The sequence below is a fragment of the Chenopodium album genome, chromosome 8 (assembly GCF_948465745.1).
Source record: "Chenopodium album chromosome 8, dcCheAlbu1.1, whole genome shotgun sequence".
Lineage (NCBI taxonomy): Eukaryota > Viridiplantae > Streptophyta > Magnoliopsida > Caryophyllales > Amaranthaceae > Chenopodium > Chenopodium album.
This window is the reverse complement of record NC_137841.1, coordinates 4,111,574-4,128,041: the sequence shown is the minus strand read 5'-3', so window position 1 is coordinate 4,128,041 and position 16,468 is coordinate 4,111,574. Positions and strand designations below refer to the sequence as shown.

The window sequence follows — 16,468 nt, the reverse complement described above, 5'->3', positions numbered from 1 at the left end:
ATGCAAGAAAGCAAAGTTGGCTGAGCTTCAATCTACTCAAGGTATATTCCCTTTTTTTGTCTTCACCTTCTTAATTTCGCCATTAATGGTGTTGTATGCTTGTTCTGTTTTTTTTTTTTTTTTGGCGAATTTTGTTTGAAAGTGATTTTACTTGTTTTATTTATCATGATCTTATATTTTGTTTGCGTAATTCTGTTGTTGTGGGTGATTATCAAAATTGAATTGTGTTGTTGTTGGGTAGAATTTCTTGAGAATTATTTTTAGGGTTTTGGTTACTGAAACAGAGTAGGTTTTTCCATGAAAAATACCTTGTCTAACTCCATTAATTTACCTAGGTATGGACGTCTTTTCGATGCTCACCCAATTTTCAACAACCCCGATTTGCTTGTGGTCCAAGTCTTCTCCAAGCTGGACTGGGGTAGTCGGGATAATGTGAAGAAGGTCTGCAGGAAATGGCGTCTGTGGTGGAAAACCCGCCACCTAGCCCGACTCCAACCCTTTTTCGGTCCCAGGGCCTCTGTCAACGAGTGGATCCTCAACGACCTCATCTACAATGATGGTCGTGACTTTCATGCTTGGATCAACAATGACATAACAGTCTATTTTGATGGCTTCCCTCCGCTCTTCAAGGAGGATGTGTAGGTTGTTGTTGTTAGGTTGGGTGGGGGGTATGTGCGGCTAGATGGTTTTTGGGGTTAGGAGCTGCTAGATTTAAGCTTGTTCTTATTTTTATTTTTTTTAAGTTTTAAGATATGAATTGTAGGAGTGCATTGTCATGGTTAAGTAGGTTTTTGTTGTTAAAGTGACAAATCATTTATAATCTTTTGGGATTTGTCACTACCATGACAATGCTTAGGTTGAAATGGATGGCTTGGCTTGTATAGCCATTTTGTAATGGAACAAATGTATATGTATGAATGAAGCCACTTCTTTTGCTGTGTTATTATTATTATGCACTTATTTTATCATGAATCAAATGATATGATATGCTTATTAAGAGAGTGCTTATTGTGGCAGAAAATATGGATGAATTAAGACCATGTTTAGTTGTACATGAATTAAGGAGAAGACATGAATTAATACCACTTTGTATTTCCTGTAATTTTTGTAATTGCTTCTTCTGATATTATTTTTTTCAATAGATACAAGGTGGAGAAGATGGCTATGGAGATGAGTATATATGGAAGTCAGTTTTTTTTGGAGTTGTACCAGCTATAATTTAACCGATAGATTTCTTGAACAATGGCAAACTTTAGTCCCCTCTTTATTAATGTCAGAATTTTAATTTTTTTTTTTTTTTTTTTTTTTTGTTTGGTTAACCTGTTGTAGAAGGTCAATTATGTGGTGAGTACTCTATCTGCAACTTTTGAAACGTTAGTACCTTATCTGCAACTTTTGGCAAACGTTGGTACCTTCAATTTGTATTTACTCGGCATTTTTTTGTTGTTTTTTTTTTGTTTTTTGTTTTTTTTTTTAAAACAAAAAACCAAAACATGGAAACAAGAAAATGTTTTTTCACTTTTCTATTATCAATTTTCAAAATTAACATGAGTTTAATAAATTTGACTAATTTTTTATTAATTATATGACATGTATCATATGATTTTGGAAAACATAAAACCAAAAACAGAAAACTATAATGATGCCAAACGAACCCTAAACAAGTAGTTTTTAAACCCGTTCTATATATGGGTTATGTATAAGTTATTAAAATTCACAAAATTGCTTGAATAAATTAGCTAATTGTACGGTAGTTAATCAATAATTCGTATTGATTATAGAGAAAGGTAAAGATACAGGATATATGGCAAATTCGATTTGTGTTTTTAAATAGTAAAGTAAAGATTTTTTGAAAGTTTTTTTTTTCTTGGTTTTGTTTCGATGATCAAATTTTGGTGTATTGTTTTTATTTTTCCACGATTTTTCAAATCGGTCTTCTTATATATGTAAGGGGTCTTGTGATTGGGTAATAATAGAGCACGCAAGATTGGACTTTTTTTCAATGGAAAGGAAAATCCCAAACTTTTTGAATCAGAGAAAAAAAAAATTCAAACTCAGCTCGTTTCACTTGTATTCAAACTTGATGTGCGGTTCGAGCTTTGTTGCTACAAAGCATTTTCTTTACTTTCTTGGGATTGTTTGGAATTGGCGATTGACTGATTTGTTTGACCAGTTAAAAGTATTTGTTTGGCGATTGGCCAACAGTATTAGTTGTATCTTGTATGCTTGTATGGATTGACTTTTTAAATTGTTTGTTTAAGCTAGTTGTCTACAACAATGTGGAAAAATCAGTTGTATTGGCTTTTTGCTTTTGGCTGAAAAATTAACGAAAAAAACCAACAATCAAATATGTTTTTGGTTTGTAACCAAACTAAAAAGCCAAAAATCTAAACTCCAACAAAAAACTAAGGGTTCGTTTGGCATTGACGTGGTTTTCTGTTTTTTGGTTTTTTGTTTTCAAAAAGTATATGATATGAGTCCCATAATGAATAAAAAATTATATAAACTTATTAAAATTATGATAATTTTGAAAACTGACAACATAAAAGTGGAAACACCTTTTTCTTGTTTCCTGTTTTTGGTTTTTTAAAAAAAAGGAAACTGAAAACCAAAACTGATGCCAAACAAACCCTAAATACTCCGTATTCGCCAAATATTCCCCTTACCATAACTCTTAGCTCAATCTAACTCGTTCAAATCAGTTTATATCAGTTTAATAACTTAATTGTAATGCAATACGAGTATTCCATATCCAATGTTAATATTCAATGCTTTTGTAGTCCATTTTTCGGGTCGGATATCCGATCGTAGCTCGTAGCCCTTTCTTTGCAACCACGGTGTGCACTCACTTAAATTAGTTAAATCATTATGCAGCAGTTTGCGCAATAGCTCAGCAAACAGTGACAGGAAAACAGAAAAAACTGCAGAAATGCGTCGCCTTACTGGTAACTTTCTTCATCATCATCTTCTTCGTTCTGCAAATTCCCAATCTTCTATTATATACTCTGTATTTCAATTTCAATTTCAGTTTTGTTTCCGAAATTACTCAAATTGTGGAAATGAAATCGATACTTTTGTTGATCGCCAATTATTTATCAATCATGTAAGAGACCAATGTAAATTAGGGTTTTCCGACATGAATATCCCCCTTTCCCTCTTTCGTCAAATGACTTCTGTTCACCCTCTTCCTTCAATCATTGATTTCTGTCAATTATTCACTGCAATGTCTAAATTGAAACGTCTGCAACCTCATTCCACCATTATCGCTCTCTTCAGGGAGCTTGAGTTGTTGGGTATTCAGCCCGATAGACATTCATTGGGTATTCTTGCTAATTGTTATTGTAATTTAGGTTGTGTCGATTTCGGGTTTTCTCTTATGGGTAAATGCCTTAAGCTTGGATATAACCCTAATTGTGTTACATATAATACTTTGATTAATGGGTTTGTTCTTGGTGATAAGTTGTCTTTAGCTAATAAATTGTTGGATAACATTGTTAATCAAGGGTTTCAACCTAGTATGGCTACATATGCTGCTTTGGTTAAAGGGCTTTGTAGGATGGACCGAAAAGCGGGTGCTATTAAGTTGCTTAGTAGAATGCAATCGGGTCCTTTTAAGCCGTGTGAGTTTATGTACACCACCATTATTGAGTCTCTTTGTAAGGACGGGTTGTTAAACGAGGCATTGGATTTGTTTGCTGATATGAAAAGTGAAGGTATTAGTCCTGATGGTGTCACGTATGCCTCCTTGGTTCGAGCCATCTATAAGTCTGGCTCTCGGAAAGAGGCTAAGCGTATGTTGGATGAGTTATTAGATAGCAACATAGGGCCGGATGTTCAGACCTTTACTACGCTGGTTGACATGTTTTGTAAAGATGGGTGTTTATATGAAGCAGAAGCGGTTTTGCAGTACATGATTGAGAGAGATAAGGCTCCAGATGTCGTTACTTACAGTGCATTACTTCATGGATATTGTTCGCGTTTTAAGATGAGAGATGCCGAGAAGCTACTTGATCTCATGGCTCAAAATGGTTGTGAGCCTGATCTTGTCATTTTGAGCACTATGATTAAAGGTTATTCCAAGATTGGAAAAATTGAGAAGGCCCGCAGCTTATTCCAAGAGTTTTATAAGAGAGGGATAAAACCTGATGTTGTTGCCTATACCACTCTTATCAATGGCCTGTGTAAAGCGAAAAAACTCAGGATTGCACGTAATGTTTTCTCTAAAATGCAAGATCGTGGCATTCCTCCAAATGTTGTCACCTATGCTTCGTTGTTTGATGGCTTATGCAAAAGTGATAGTACTGATATGGCAATGGGAATGTTGAAAGGTATGGAAAGAAAGGGTGTTCAGCCTGATATCACCATCTACAATATCCTACTTGACAGCTTGTGTAAGGCCGAACGATATGATGATATGTCGAAGTTGTTATCTGATCTTGCAGTCAAGGGTTTGGATGCTGATGTTAAAACGTTCAATATAATGATCAATGCCTTCTGCAAGAAAGGGCTTATGAGTGAAGCAATTCAGTTACTGACTGAAATGGAGGAAAAAGGCTGCTATCCCAATAGTGAAACCTATGATAATATTGTTAGAACATTTATTCACAAGAATAACTTATCGATGGCATTATACTATCGGGATGTTATGGTTGACAAGGGATTTGAAGCTGGTGCTAAGAAATTACCATTGTCCAAGAAATCACGATGAAAGTAGACATAAATTAGAAATGACTGCAGTGATGGGCAGTTCTGTTTTTCTGTCTTATGTAAATGTCAAAGCTCACAGTGATATAGTAACCATATTACACACCATTTTAACAGCCTTGCTAAATGAAGAAAACTTTCACAACCATGGAATTAGAATTTAGTATGTTCGTTTATACTTTCTGTTATTTTGAACCGAAATTCTGGTATGTTTGCTGATATTGCTATCTGAAACTCATATGCCCCTTGTTTTGGCCGGATTCGGGAAGAGAAAGAGGTGACAGCTGCAGGGAGAATGAGGGATTTTTTTGCAGAAAAATATAAAAGTAAAGTTCAAATTCAAACTTAGGAAAGCCTGTTTTTTTTTTTACACAAGTTCCAAATCAAGGGACCAGATGACCAGTGCATGGTAGGGGAGAAGCTGATGAGATGCAGAATTTTGAAAAAAAAAAAAAAAAAAAACCAGCTGTTCAATCCCATGCATAAATTCACATGTTTTGTTTTATTAGTGCTACAATACATGCATGGATTCTTCTGCATTTGGCTTCTTTCAAATGTAATTGATAATTCCAACTGCCAAAACTTCTAAGATAAATCCATCAGACGTTGCTACCAAAGTTTAGGATTCTGAATCTTCTATAAATAACCGTAACCATTTCTTGGTATATTACAGAGCAACCAACTTTTGATCCGACCTAATGTCTCAGATAATACCCAAAGTTCCGAAACAGGGAGCAACACAGAAGGGGGTAAGATTAGTCTTATTCTCTCTACCCTTGCAAAGCCATGTTGCACCGATGTTCCATCTAGCCACTCTACTCCACGTAAAAGGTTTCTCAATAACCATAATCCAAGCTAAATATAGGGCTCTTGATCCTACTCTATTCCCACACTTCACGTTCCACCTCCTTGACGATGATGGCTTGCCTGATAATGCCACTTTCGGACCATGTAATCACACCACCATCCTAGCCACCCTAAACACAAACTGCTCAGAACCATTCAGAAATTGCATATCCCGGATTTTGAGCAAGGACCCCGTCGCTTGCCTTATTACAGATCCTATGTGGTCATTCACAAAGTCTGTTGCCACTAGCTTCGGCCTTCCCAGGATTGTGCTCAGGTGTGCTAGCATGTCTAGCTTTTATGTTTATCATTCACTGCCGTTGCTACGAGAAAAGGGCTACTACCCTCTCCAAGGTACTAACCTTAGCTTTGCCTTGGCAATATTCTATTTCAAATTCTACTAGTTACAAACGTAATCTTTCACTATATATCCATACATACCAACGTAATCTTTCGTTTATTATAGTACTTTGTATCTGTTAAGGAATCATTCGAGATAATATGAGAAAGATCAAATTTAAACTTACAAAATTATGAAACATGACAAAAGCCAAGCTAAAATAACAGAAGGCTTACAAATAATCAATAAAGACAAAAAAAATATGTCCAAAATTACCTATCCACACGTGTAAATACTATAATATGATAACGAACAACCCAGGGCAACACCCTGGCCACACACGTGTTGATGTACTTTACTAAATGCATTATTACTTGGAATTTTTACATGTCAATGCAATCAATTTGTACTTTATTGAAATCCAATGCACTAACAACTAGCAAATGAAATCCTTATTACATTCCTTTTCTTTCATTATTTATCTAAGTCTATCTCACACACAAAAATATGATTCAGAGTCTAAGTCAGATGAACCAGTACCAGAGCTTCCCCCTCTCAAAGTGAAAGACCTACCTCAAGAATCAAAATATAACCTCTTGGTTGATATAATTAGAGAAATGGAGAATACTCAAGGAATCATCTGCAACACTTTTGACGAACTTGAACATTTTTACATAACAAGAGTTCACCAAGCCCTTCCCATCCCTATCTTTACACTTGGTCCAATACACAAAAACTCGCCGAGTTTTCATCAAGCAAGCATATGGACACAAGACCATACATCCATTTCATGGCTAGACACACAACCCCCTAAGTCAGTCCTCTATGTTAGTTTTGGGAGCATGGTACAAGTGACTAAAGCCGATTTTGTAGAGTTAGCCTGTGGGTTAGCCAACAGCAAGCAGCCTTTCCTGTGGGTTGTTCGTCGTGGCTCGATTGAGGGATCAAATGAGACTGATCCACTCCCCTTACCAGAGGATTACTCAGACACAATATGTCAAAGGGGTAATATAGTCAACTGGGCATCTCAACAACAAGTTTTAGCCCATCCTGCAGTAGGAGGTTTCTTAACACATTGTGGATGGAACTCGATCATGGAAAGCATTAGTGAAGGTGTACCAATGCTTTGCCTGCCTTTCTTTGCTGATCAAGATATAAACACGAGGCACGTATGCGACAATTGGAGGATCGGAATGGAGCTAGACAAGGGGATTGAAAGGGGTGAAATCGCGAAAGCAGTCAGAAAACTGATGGTGGAAGAAGATGGACAAGCAATGAGAAGTAGAGTCAGAGCTCTGAAAGAAAAGGCAACTCTTGCAGTGATAAAAGGAGGCTCCTCTTACAAATCCTTGGAAAATCTCACCAACTATCTTATGTCATTCTAATCATGTACTATACCATTTTAACTATATTTCCTCTGTTCTTCTGTCCTCTGTACTTGTCAAAACTCTCATTGCTATAATGTTATGTACACACCATTTTAACAGCCTCGTCGAATGAAGAAAACTTTACATAATAAACCATTGAATTGGAATTGAATCTAGTAAGTTCATATAAATTTTTTGTATGTTTATGTTTACTGTTAAAAAAGTTTGTAGTGTATGAGCTACAAGAATTGGTCTCCCTCAAATTATTGTCCTTTTAGGCTTGGACGCACTACGGCGCTAGTAGATAATAGCGTACTTGTTCTCTTTGGTAGATAGTGAAAAAATAAGAACAAAAAATTTAATAGAAGGCTAAAGAGTTAGTGGAGGGTCTCATGTCACATGAAATAAAAAAAAAGTGATTCGTAGGAATTTTAATGGTGCATGGTAATCGATTCATGGATAACCTGAGCCAATGGTGAAATTACACTCGGGCGCTACCCCTAATCCTAAGGGGCAACTCACACATGATGAATAGAAAACAGTATATCTACTACACAAGTCATAAGTATCAACATAAATTTCACTTGCATGTTAATTTCTCCATTTTCATGTAAAACAAGCTTTCCTAGAATTACATGTAGAAATTGTTACAAGTATTTACAAATGAAAAGGATATACGTAGTACTTAGATTTAGAACTGAAGTACATACTATATATATATATATTTTTCTTTGATACGAAGTAACAAGTAAATAGTACTATGTTCGTCTAGTTGCTCTTAAAATCTTTTAAACATATTACATTCCTGTTTGGAAATTTACGCGGGAATTAAGGAGGATGGAATAGGACAAATAACAATAATTAGATAATGCAATGGGAAGTACTTCCTCTGTTCTATTTTACTTGACCTGTTTCTTTTATCACGCTTGTCAATGCAAAACTTTAACGACCAATAACTTTAATTCTCCATAGGTAAAAATTATAAAAGTTATATATTATGATAGTACTTATTGAGACGAATCCAAAGAGATCATACATGAATATACTTTTCCTTACATATTATTAACAAATGACGGTCAAAGGAGGGATTGTGAACAGTGTAAAAGTCAAAGCGGGTCAAGTAATAAAGAACGGAGGAAGTACAAAACATTAAATAATGTTTTTAAGTAAAACAAAGATAGATTAGTGATTACTCATGACATATCATTAATCCTTTGCAAAAAATAAGGACCAATCACATTCTCCTAATTGAAAATTTTTTAACCAATCATATTTATTGTAATTTGGCACAATGATTAAAAATTAAATGCTGAAAAAGTACATTAGTCAACCAAACATTAAAAGTGGAATGTAAATACATTAATTACATTAAAAGTACAACTGAAAAAGAGAGTGTATTTGGGATATTTAGAAAAAAAAAAAAAAAAAAATTACTACAAATAGAAAGGTGGAATGTAATTTTGGAATACCCAAAATAGAAAGGAGAAATGTAATTTAGGGACGGAAGGAGTAAAATTGAATTGTGTTCTTTTACACGTATCATCAAATTAAAGAAAAAGAGTTGTATTTTATAGAATCTTAACAGCCATTTTATTTACATACATTTCATGTTCTTTGAAGTCTATCGTTGACAGAACATAAAAATGTAATGAAAACAACTCACTGAAAACATGGACATGGTGTCATGGTGCATGCATAAAGAGCTAATACACATACAATCATTATATGTTGTCCCTACATACAACACCATTAGAAATTTGACTCATCATCAGAAAAGAGGAGAAAATTAGAAGTCAAATATAAATTAAATTAGAGTTGTATGTAGGGACCACATACAACAATTATATGTGTAGCCTTTACCTGCACGCATATGAACACATGATCGTTGATTCTCCACCCAGTGACACTAGAGAGTATAGACGTCAGTCACGTCACCAATACCCTTGTATACTTCTTCCGTTCTTTTATTATTGTAGTGTTTGTACTTCTAAATACCCGACTTTTTTTTTTGAATAGTCTAAATACTCTACTCGCACTCTTCTTTAACCATGTATTACAAAATGTAAGCAAAAGAGAGTTTTTCTGGTATACAATTGAAGTTATTTAATTTTTAAATTGTGCTTAAGATAGCTTAATCCACCCTTACCGTATAATTAAAGTATATTTAAGAGGATAGGTTGTGAGCCTATGAGGACAGTTAGACACACTAGAGCACAGTTACTTCTAATCTGAATCTTAGCATCACCTCGGAACAAAGAGAGAGTTGTGTAGAACATAGACAAGCCTCTACCATTAGTACTTCAAAGATGGCAACTCACTTCCAATTACTCGAACTTCATTAGAAACAACTCACCAATAACTACAAGTAGATTAGACGGGTCTACATCTTTGAACCCTCGCGCTTCAGCAGTATCACTAAATAGTGAAAGCAGAAGCACAAGTGGTAGGGGCACTCGAAAAACAAAAAAAAAAAATAAAAAAAAAAAAGAAATAAAAACTGAAGCATTGTTACAGACAATTAATAATACAAGTCCAGGGAAACATTAAAATGACACAAGACTTGGGTTTCAAAAGAACGGCCTTCAATTTTGGAAGGCAGAGATGATATGAAGATACAACCCTCAGTTGGACCATACATGTACAAGGCCGTGCCTGTTTCCAGTATATATCTCATTGCGCTCTTCATCATAAAAGAGAGCTGTGATGTCTTCCAAAGCCTCTGCGGGCGTACTCCTTATCCTTGAAGCTTTTACTCGCTTCTTTGAAGAGCTACCACTACTACTGCTACTGCTACTACAATCATCTTCCAAATTTGAGCAGTTATCTGCTCTTATTTTTGCAAGGCATTTTCCGGTCAAGATATTACTCACATTAATAGAACCAGCTGCAAGACATATTATGGTTAGAGCATATCAAGACATCCGAAAATTTCAAAAGATAATTTTAGCACACTAGTCTAAGACATCACAGCAATAGGCATTCCCGAAGAAACATGTGGATCTTCCTATGAGAGCATGTGCGTGCAACCAATAAATGATACTTGCCAACAATTAACCAAAAAACACTCAACATGTACAGGCAATAATCAAGTTCATTGTCTATCATGTTTCACGGAAAGTATAATGCGCTGTCAATTTCTCAATTCTAAAAAATTTCAATACTGTATAAACCATAAGCATCAGAAAAAGATTTAGAGGTTTTACCATTTCCTTCTGACAAGGGATCATCAGAATCTGCCTTGCAGTAGGAAATAATAAGATCTTGGTCACTTGTGATATATATGTTGTTTGTATTGCAGTCAGGATGCCATAAGAGGTGGTCCTCAAAGGAAGTGACAAGCTCACCACGGAAGTTCCACACAGCAACAGTTCTATTCCTAAATGTCAAGAATAACTGGTTCTCGTACAGAAATATAAAAGCAGATGGGGTCATAAAGTCGGTTTTACTGACTTCAGTTAACTCAGAGTTCCGTACCTGCAAACAGTGGCAGCATACCATTAGACATAAATAATATGGTTTCTATATAAGATAATATTAATTAAAAAAAAAAAAAACAAGTCAGAGATTTTTACATCAAGAATCTGAAGATTCTCATTTTCCTGCTTGACAAGAAGCTTTTCATTGAATTGTTCGATGAAGTCCACCTTTTTATTACGATGAATCAGATGATTAAATGATTTCAGAACAGTACCATCCTCAATGGACAGTATTTTCAACGGAACATGGCTGGTATTTTTGGTAAATATCAGTAGCATGATCCCTGGGCTGTTTATAGGAACAGGAAGGACACGTGAAGATCAATGCATACAAGAAAACGAGCAAAGCATGTCAGCTACATAAGCAGAAGGAAATCAACATGCTGAAACATAATAAATCCAACAACATTCACATTGACAAGCAATAAAACATATAACATGAGAGGGAAATCAAGATTTTAATATGCTTTAACAGCAATTGCTTTGATTCACCTTAGAGAGCAGGATTAAATTGATTGATAAGATATAAATTAAGCCAATGTACTATAATCATCTTTTGCCAAAAGCATTATCAAATCACAAATAGATGAAGGCAGCCTTAACTAATTCACATTTTACTCTATAATAAACTTGATTCTATGTTCACCAACTTCAGGCAAGCATAAAAAGGGAGTTGCAACCACTTTTCATTTTACTCTTTTCAGCAGCCAAAGCATAAAACTAAATATGAAACTCGCTGGCAAAAAAGCAAAAAACTAATACTTGATAGATTAATTAATAATAAGGATCGCAGATCAATAAATTACAAACATATTGTCAAGTTATGGTTATCAAGCCAGAAAGATTCACATAAGAGAAAAATTATCATTGCAAGAAGGAAAAATTACCTAATCTTAATCTCTTGAACATTTTTGTCAGAAATGGAATACAGCATAGTATAGTTCTTCAAGTCAAAAACCTTGTAAACACTGAAAATGTTTAACATATATCAGTCTATGATTCACAATGAACACAAGGGCTAGAATGATCAAATTCAACCATAAAATATTAAAAACCCAATCATCAAAAGTTACCTATCCTGAGCAGAATATGTGAGGACCTTTCCATTTACATCATCAAACTCCACAAATCCAGGCCACTTTAGCGACTCAGACTCAAAAAGAGCAAACCCAGCATCTGGTTTTCCTCTCTTTATATATCTGGACAATTTTAACAAACAATTTATCATGATCAAATGGGAGAGCTTGTTGATAGACAAACTACTAAACTAAATCAGGAAAAGAGAAAGGAAGGTAACTCTATAGTTTTTTTTTGCCTTGGTTATAACTATTTTAACACCTCGCAGAAACTCATAAATCAAAAGAGATCTGAAAAGATTAAAAGTTTACGCACTCAATCCTAGTCGTTCTGCATTTCAAGGAACTGAAATTGTCAGATGCGTATACTGAAACTGTGATAAGAGAATCATTATTTTTGTTGTAGAATAAACTTCTTATAACTTCATCTGGGCTAACATTCAGAAAACATATTCTCTGGTTGGTTTCTGCAATCAAAAGCACCCATCATTGACCAATCCAACAATCAAGCACACTTTTCAATCAATAGACCAATAATATTTACAGAAAGTTGACCACCAGATTCCAGCCACTGACCTCGGCTAAAAGCTGCGCAGATACCGGACTGAGCAAGAGCAAAGACAATGTCATGCGCTGCAACAATTTCAATAATTTTAGATCTCTTCCTGAGAAAAGGCAATATTGTAGGACAGTGACCTTTTGGATCATGTGTGTCATACTCTTCCTGTAGCAAAACAAAAAAAGGCTTAGATACAGGGAAATGATATTTTTAATAGATTTAAACTTGCTTGCTTTTTGGGCGGTCTCCGACACATGTTTGACCACCACTAATCGACTATATATATTTAATAATGTACAAATGTAAGCTGTGAATATTCGATACTTGGATACCACACATTGTAACGATTCTAACAAAATCCCATGTAATAAATTTTGTTTTCTATGTAAGTAGCAACAAACAGTCAAAGATTTTTTTAGTTAAAATTGGCGCATGACTATGGTTAAGATTAAGATGAAGTGCTTTTGCTTTACCATTACCCAACGCATACATATCCTACTTTTAGCATCGGGTAACGATAAACAAAAAGGTGACAGCAACTGGCCAGCTGATTGAGCCAATCCAACAAGAGATTTAAGATTTGAAAGCAAGGAGCAAAATTGGTCTCACTAACTTATTTAGCAATCCAATAGAAGTGGCCAAACTAAATCAACAAGAGAAAAACTTGCCAAAATAGATTTAGGAAAAAAAAAAACTTAATGATCAAAAGCTAGGAAGAGCAGAATGGAAGATCAACAAGAAGATCTGAACTCTTAAATGAAAGGAACCTTGATAGAACTGTTTCATTACTTGTCAACAACTGCATACTCCGTACTTCTCATCACGAAGGTAGCTAACCCACCCATTGCATTGCCCAGTATCTACCCTAGGACAATTATTTTCTTAAATAAAGAAGGAAAAAAAATTATGATGATATAAAAGTTGATTAACATTCAGAACGGAGGACATGGATCAAACTATATAATGTGAAATGACCACCAAATTATTTTGAATTTTCAACACAGAAGTATATTCCTGAAAATTGAACAGAGTTTTATTTCCAAGTGAGGTGCAATGCCAAAGATATTACCCTTCCCACTCCATTGTCCTCTTTCCTTACAACCTTATACTCTAACTATCAGTTTATCTCTGGTATTTCAAGGCATCATCCCTCATCTTATCACTCAATGAAACAAGGGCAAAGTACACATGTAATCAACTATATCCTCAACATCATATACAGTAATACAGAGTAATAACTACAGGCCATGTTAGATAAAATCTGTAAAATTCCTTTTCTTAAATGCTTCCAAACCTTTAGACCTTCAAATTAATCAGCAAGGAAGACATAATTATCTTCCACTTAAAGCAAACTGTAAATGCAAAAGCAAGCTATCATAGCCAGTAAAAAATTTAACCATCACCTTTAGAGTCACAGTTAAACACTTAGACTTCATGGAAAGCATAAGGACATAAGGTGCATTTGCTTTTTAGTTCCAATACAGATGAGCACCAACTGTATAGTGGACTCATGTAAAATGCCATCCAAACTAAAACTAATTCAAATTTCAAAGGTCACATATATCATACTTAAACCTACATTTCACTTACACAAAAACAAGGAAACTTAAAAGGTAGATTTTGTCAAAATACCAATGCAATGATTCACACCATGAGGTAAATTTCTGGCCCAATCAAGACATCCACTCTGTATCACGTATTACTTTGATGACCATCAATGTAACATGTAAATGGAAATCAAAATCAAGAAGCACAAGAAACAAAAATTTCCAAGAATGTAAAAACAAAATGTAGGAAAAGAAGAAATCTAGTTTAACAAAGTAACTAGAGGTTAAAAAAAATCTAATTAAACATATTCAATTCCCAATTCCTATGGAAATGAAAAAAAGAAACGCCAAAAACATAAGTTTCCAAAAATTTAAAACAAATTTAGGAAATGAGGAAATCTAATTAGCAACTACGAAGCAAAACAGAAATAAGTTTCCCTCTTCCTACAGTTTAATGTACTCCCCCGGAATCGATAAGGAGAGGAAAGGGAAGGGGATAAAAAGCAAGAGAGAGACTGAGAACACATTTGAAAACTTTATTCTCCACTATTTGGTGTCTTGAATCTGCAAATATACCACATAGAAAGATAGCAATTACAATAAGTGGTAGGTGCAAAAGAAAACTACATATCTTGAAAGAACCACATATATAATCTCCCCTCAAATGAGAGATGGGATCAATCAATAATCCCATAAGTAGGGTGGGCTACTGGGCTACATGAACCAAAAGTGATTATTTCGTATCCACAAATATGTTCCTCCTCCAACCTTTACGAGATGGGATCATATAAGGTAATTCAACTACTCTGCAGCCAGCTGCTTCTGTTAGGATATTGATTAAGAATGAATAATACTTTGCTCAACTGATTATTATGTAACCCTTTCAACTTATCATGAACCAATCACCCCAAAAATTACTATTATATCTCACTTTTTTCCCACTTTTTTCCCACTTTCAGCAAGGTTATTGAAAGAGAAAATCCATATAAGAAAGGTGATTCATTCCCTTCATCTGAAATATGTCCCGACCAATCCCAGACTTCCAGTAAACTCCTTATTCCCTTTTAGCTTAAGAACATTTTAAGAAAAAGGTCCTCCTTTCTCTAAAACACCACTGAAAAATGCTAAATTTGGGCTTTCGTACCAAAATCCACAATGACTCCACCTCTTATCCTCAAATCATATCATAATCCACACCAAAGCTCATACAATTTTCAGATACATTACCTACTCACGCTACTACCTTTCCTCGAGCTCATATTTGTTTTATTTAATTGAGTAGAAAATCAACGTTCCCATAAAAGATCCAACATCAGACACAGCTACCCAAAGAATACATGGACAACGACCACGATCTTCAAACCTGTAAATCCCTAACAATACTTCATCCCTCACACGATTTACTCTCACATTTCATCTTACCACTACCATATTCTATCCTACAACACCATACACTCCGAACCCCAATTCAAAACCATACAAATCTCCTCCATTGAAACCCAAGTTTAAATTCAACTAACTCAGTTAAATTATGTAATCCACAAATACAAACACAACTTTCCACAAACCCTAACACAGCAAATCAAGTAATATAAGAAAACCCAATTGCAAATTTAGGTTTTCAACCCTCAAACAAACAAAACAAAACAAAATTAGGGTTTCATCATGCTGATAAGCTTAAATCAAACGCAAGAAAACAAATGCAAGACCAGAATAAGATACCAAATACCGTAAAATTGGGGGAAAACAGCGAGAAAACCCTAACCTGCAAACGAATATTACGGAATCGTTCTTGAGCATCACTCATACTAAAAGAACGATCACGTTTAGAGCAAATCTCTCTCCTCTGAAGCTTCCTAACACTATTTACAAACCCATCAACACCACCACCTCTCGGCCGCTTCTTCGCCACGACTCGTCGAACGCTGCAAGGCCTAGGGCTCGCCGATATTCTTCTCCCATCCATTGTTTCTCTCTCTACAATTCGAATATCAAAACCCCAGAAAAATCGACAAATTCCCAAGCTTTTAGCAGCTAAAAACCCACATTCGGCATCAAATTGAACACCCAATTAGTTGAAAAATAAAGGGTTTTTAATTAATTCTTGAGAGAGAGAAAACAAAATCAAAAGCATGAGTTTTTCAAACCCCAGATGAAAATCAACTTAACAGGATCTAGGGCTTTTTTCCTCTTCTTCTTCAACCCTTTTCCTCTCTCTCTCTTATTGAAGTAGTGATTGAGTAACAGTGAAGAAGAAGGAGAGTTTGCGTCGATTACTTTCTCTCTCTACTCTCTACTCTCTCTCTCTCTCTCTCCTGCGTTGAGGAAGAAGACAGGAGAATGTGGGGAGAGGGAGAAGAGAATTATAAAAAGGGGGAAAAATTTTACAGAGAGAAAACAAGGAACAAAGAAAGAGTAGATTTGGGTTTCAAATTTTGGGGGTGAATTTTTTTTTTAAGTAGGGAACTTATAATGACCCTTTTGACTATCATATGCTCAAATTTCAAGTGAAATAATTTCAAGTGAAATTTTTTCAAAAATCTTGGAGGGGAA

General features: G+C 35.0%; 1 protein-coding gene and 1 pseudogene across 1 annotated transcript; one reads left to right on the top strand and one right to left on the bottom strand.

Moving 5' to 3' along the window:
* The first annotated feature begins 5,152 nt into the window (after window positions 1-5,152).
* LOC145642631 (UDP-glycosyltransferase 76C2 pseudogene) lies at window positions 5,153-7,275 on the top strand (annotated as a pseudogene).
* Window positions 7,276-9,549: 2,274 nt separating this feature from the next.
* Window positions 9,550-16,267, bottom strand: LOC145641626 (uncharacterized). Its single transcript, XM_081692483.1, has 8 exons — window positions 15,681-16,267; window positions 12,386-12,533; window positions 12,126-12,276; window positions 11,807-11,932; window positions 11,621-11,701; window positions 10,830-11,022; window positions 10,461-10,731; window positions 9,550-10,141 (listed from the first exon to the last, which is right to left on the bottom strand). Exons 1-8 carry the CDS (start codon window positions 15,879-15,881, stop codon window positions 9,879-9,881), a joined length of 1,434 nt encoding a protein of 477 aa, XP_081548609.1. The 5' UTR covers window positions 15,882-16,267; the 3' UTR covers window positions 9,550-9,878.
* Window positions 16,268-16,468: the final 201 nt, after the last annotated feature.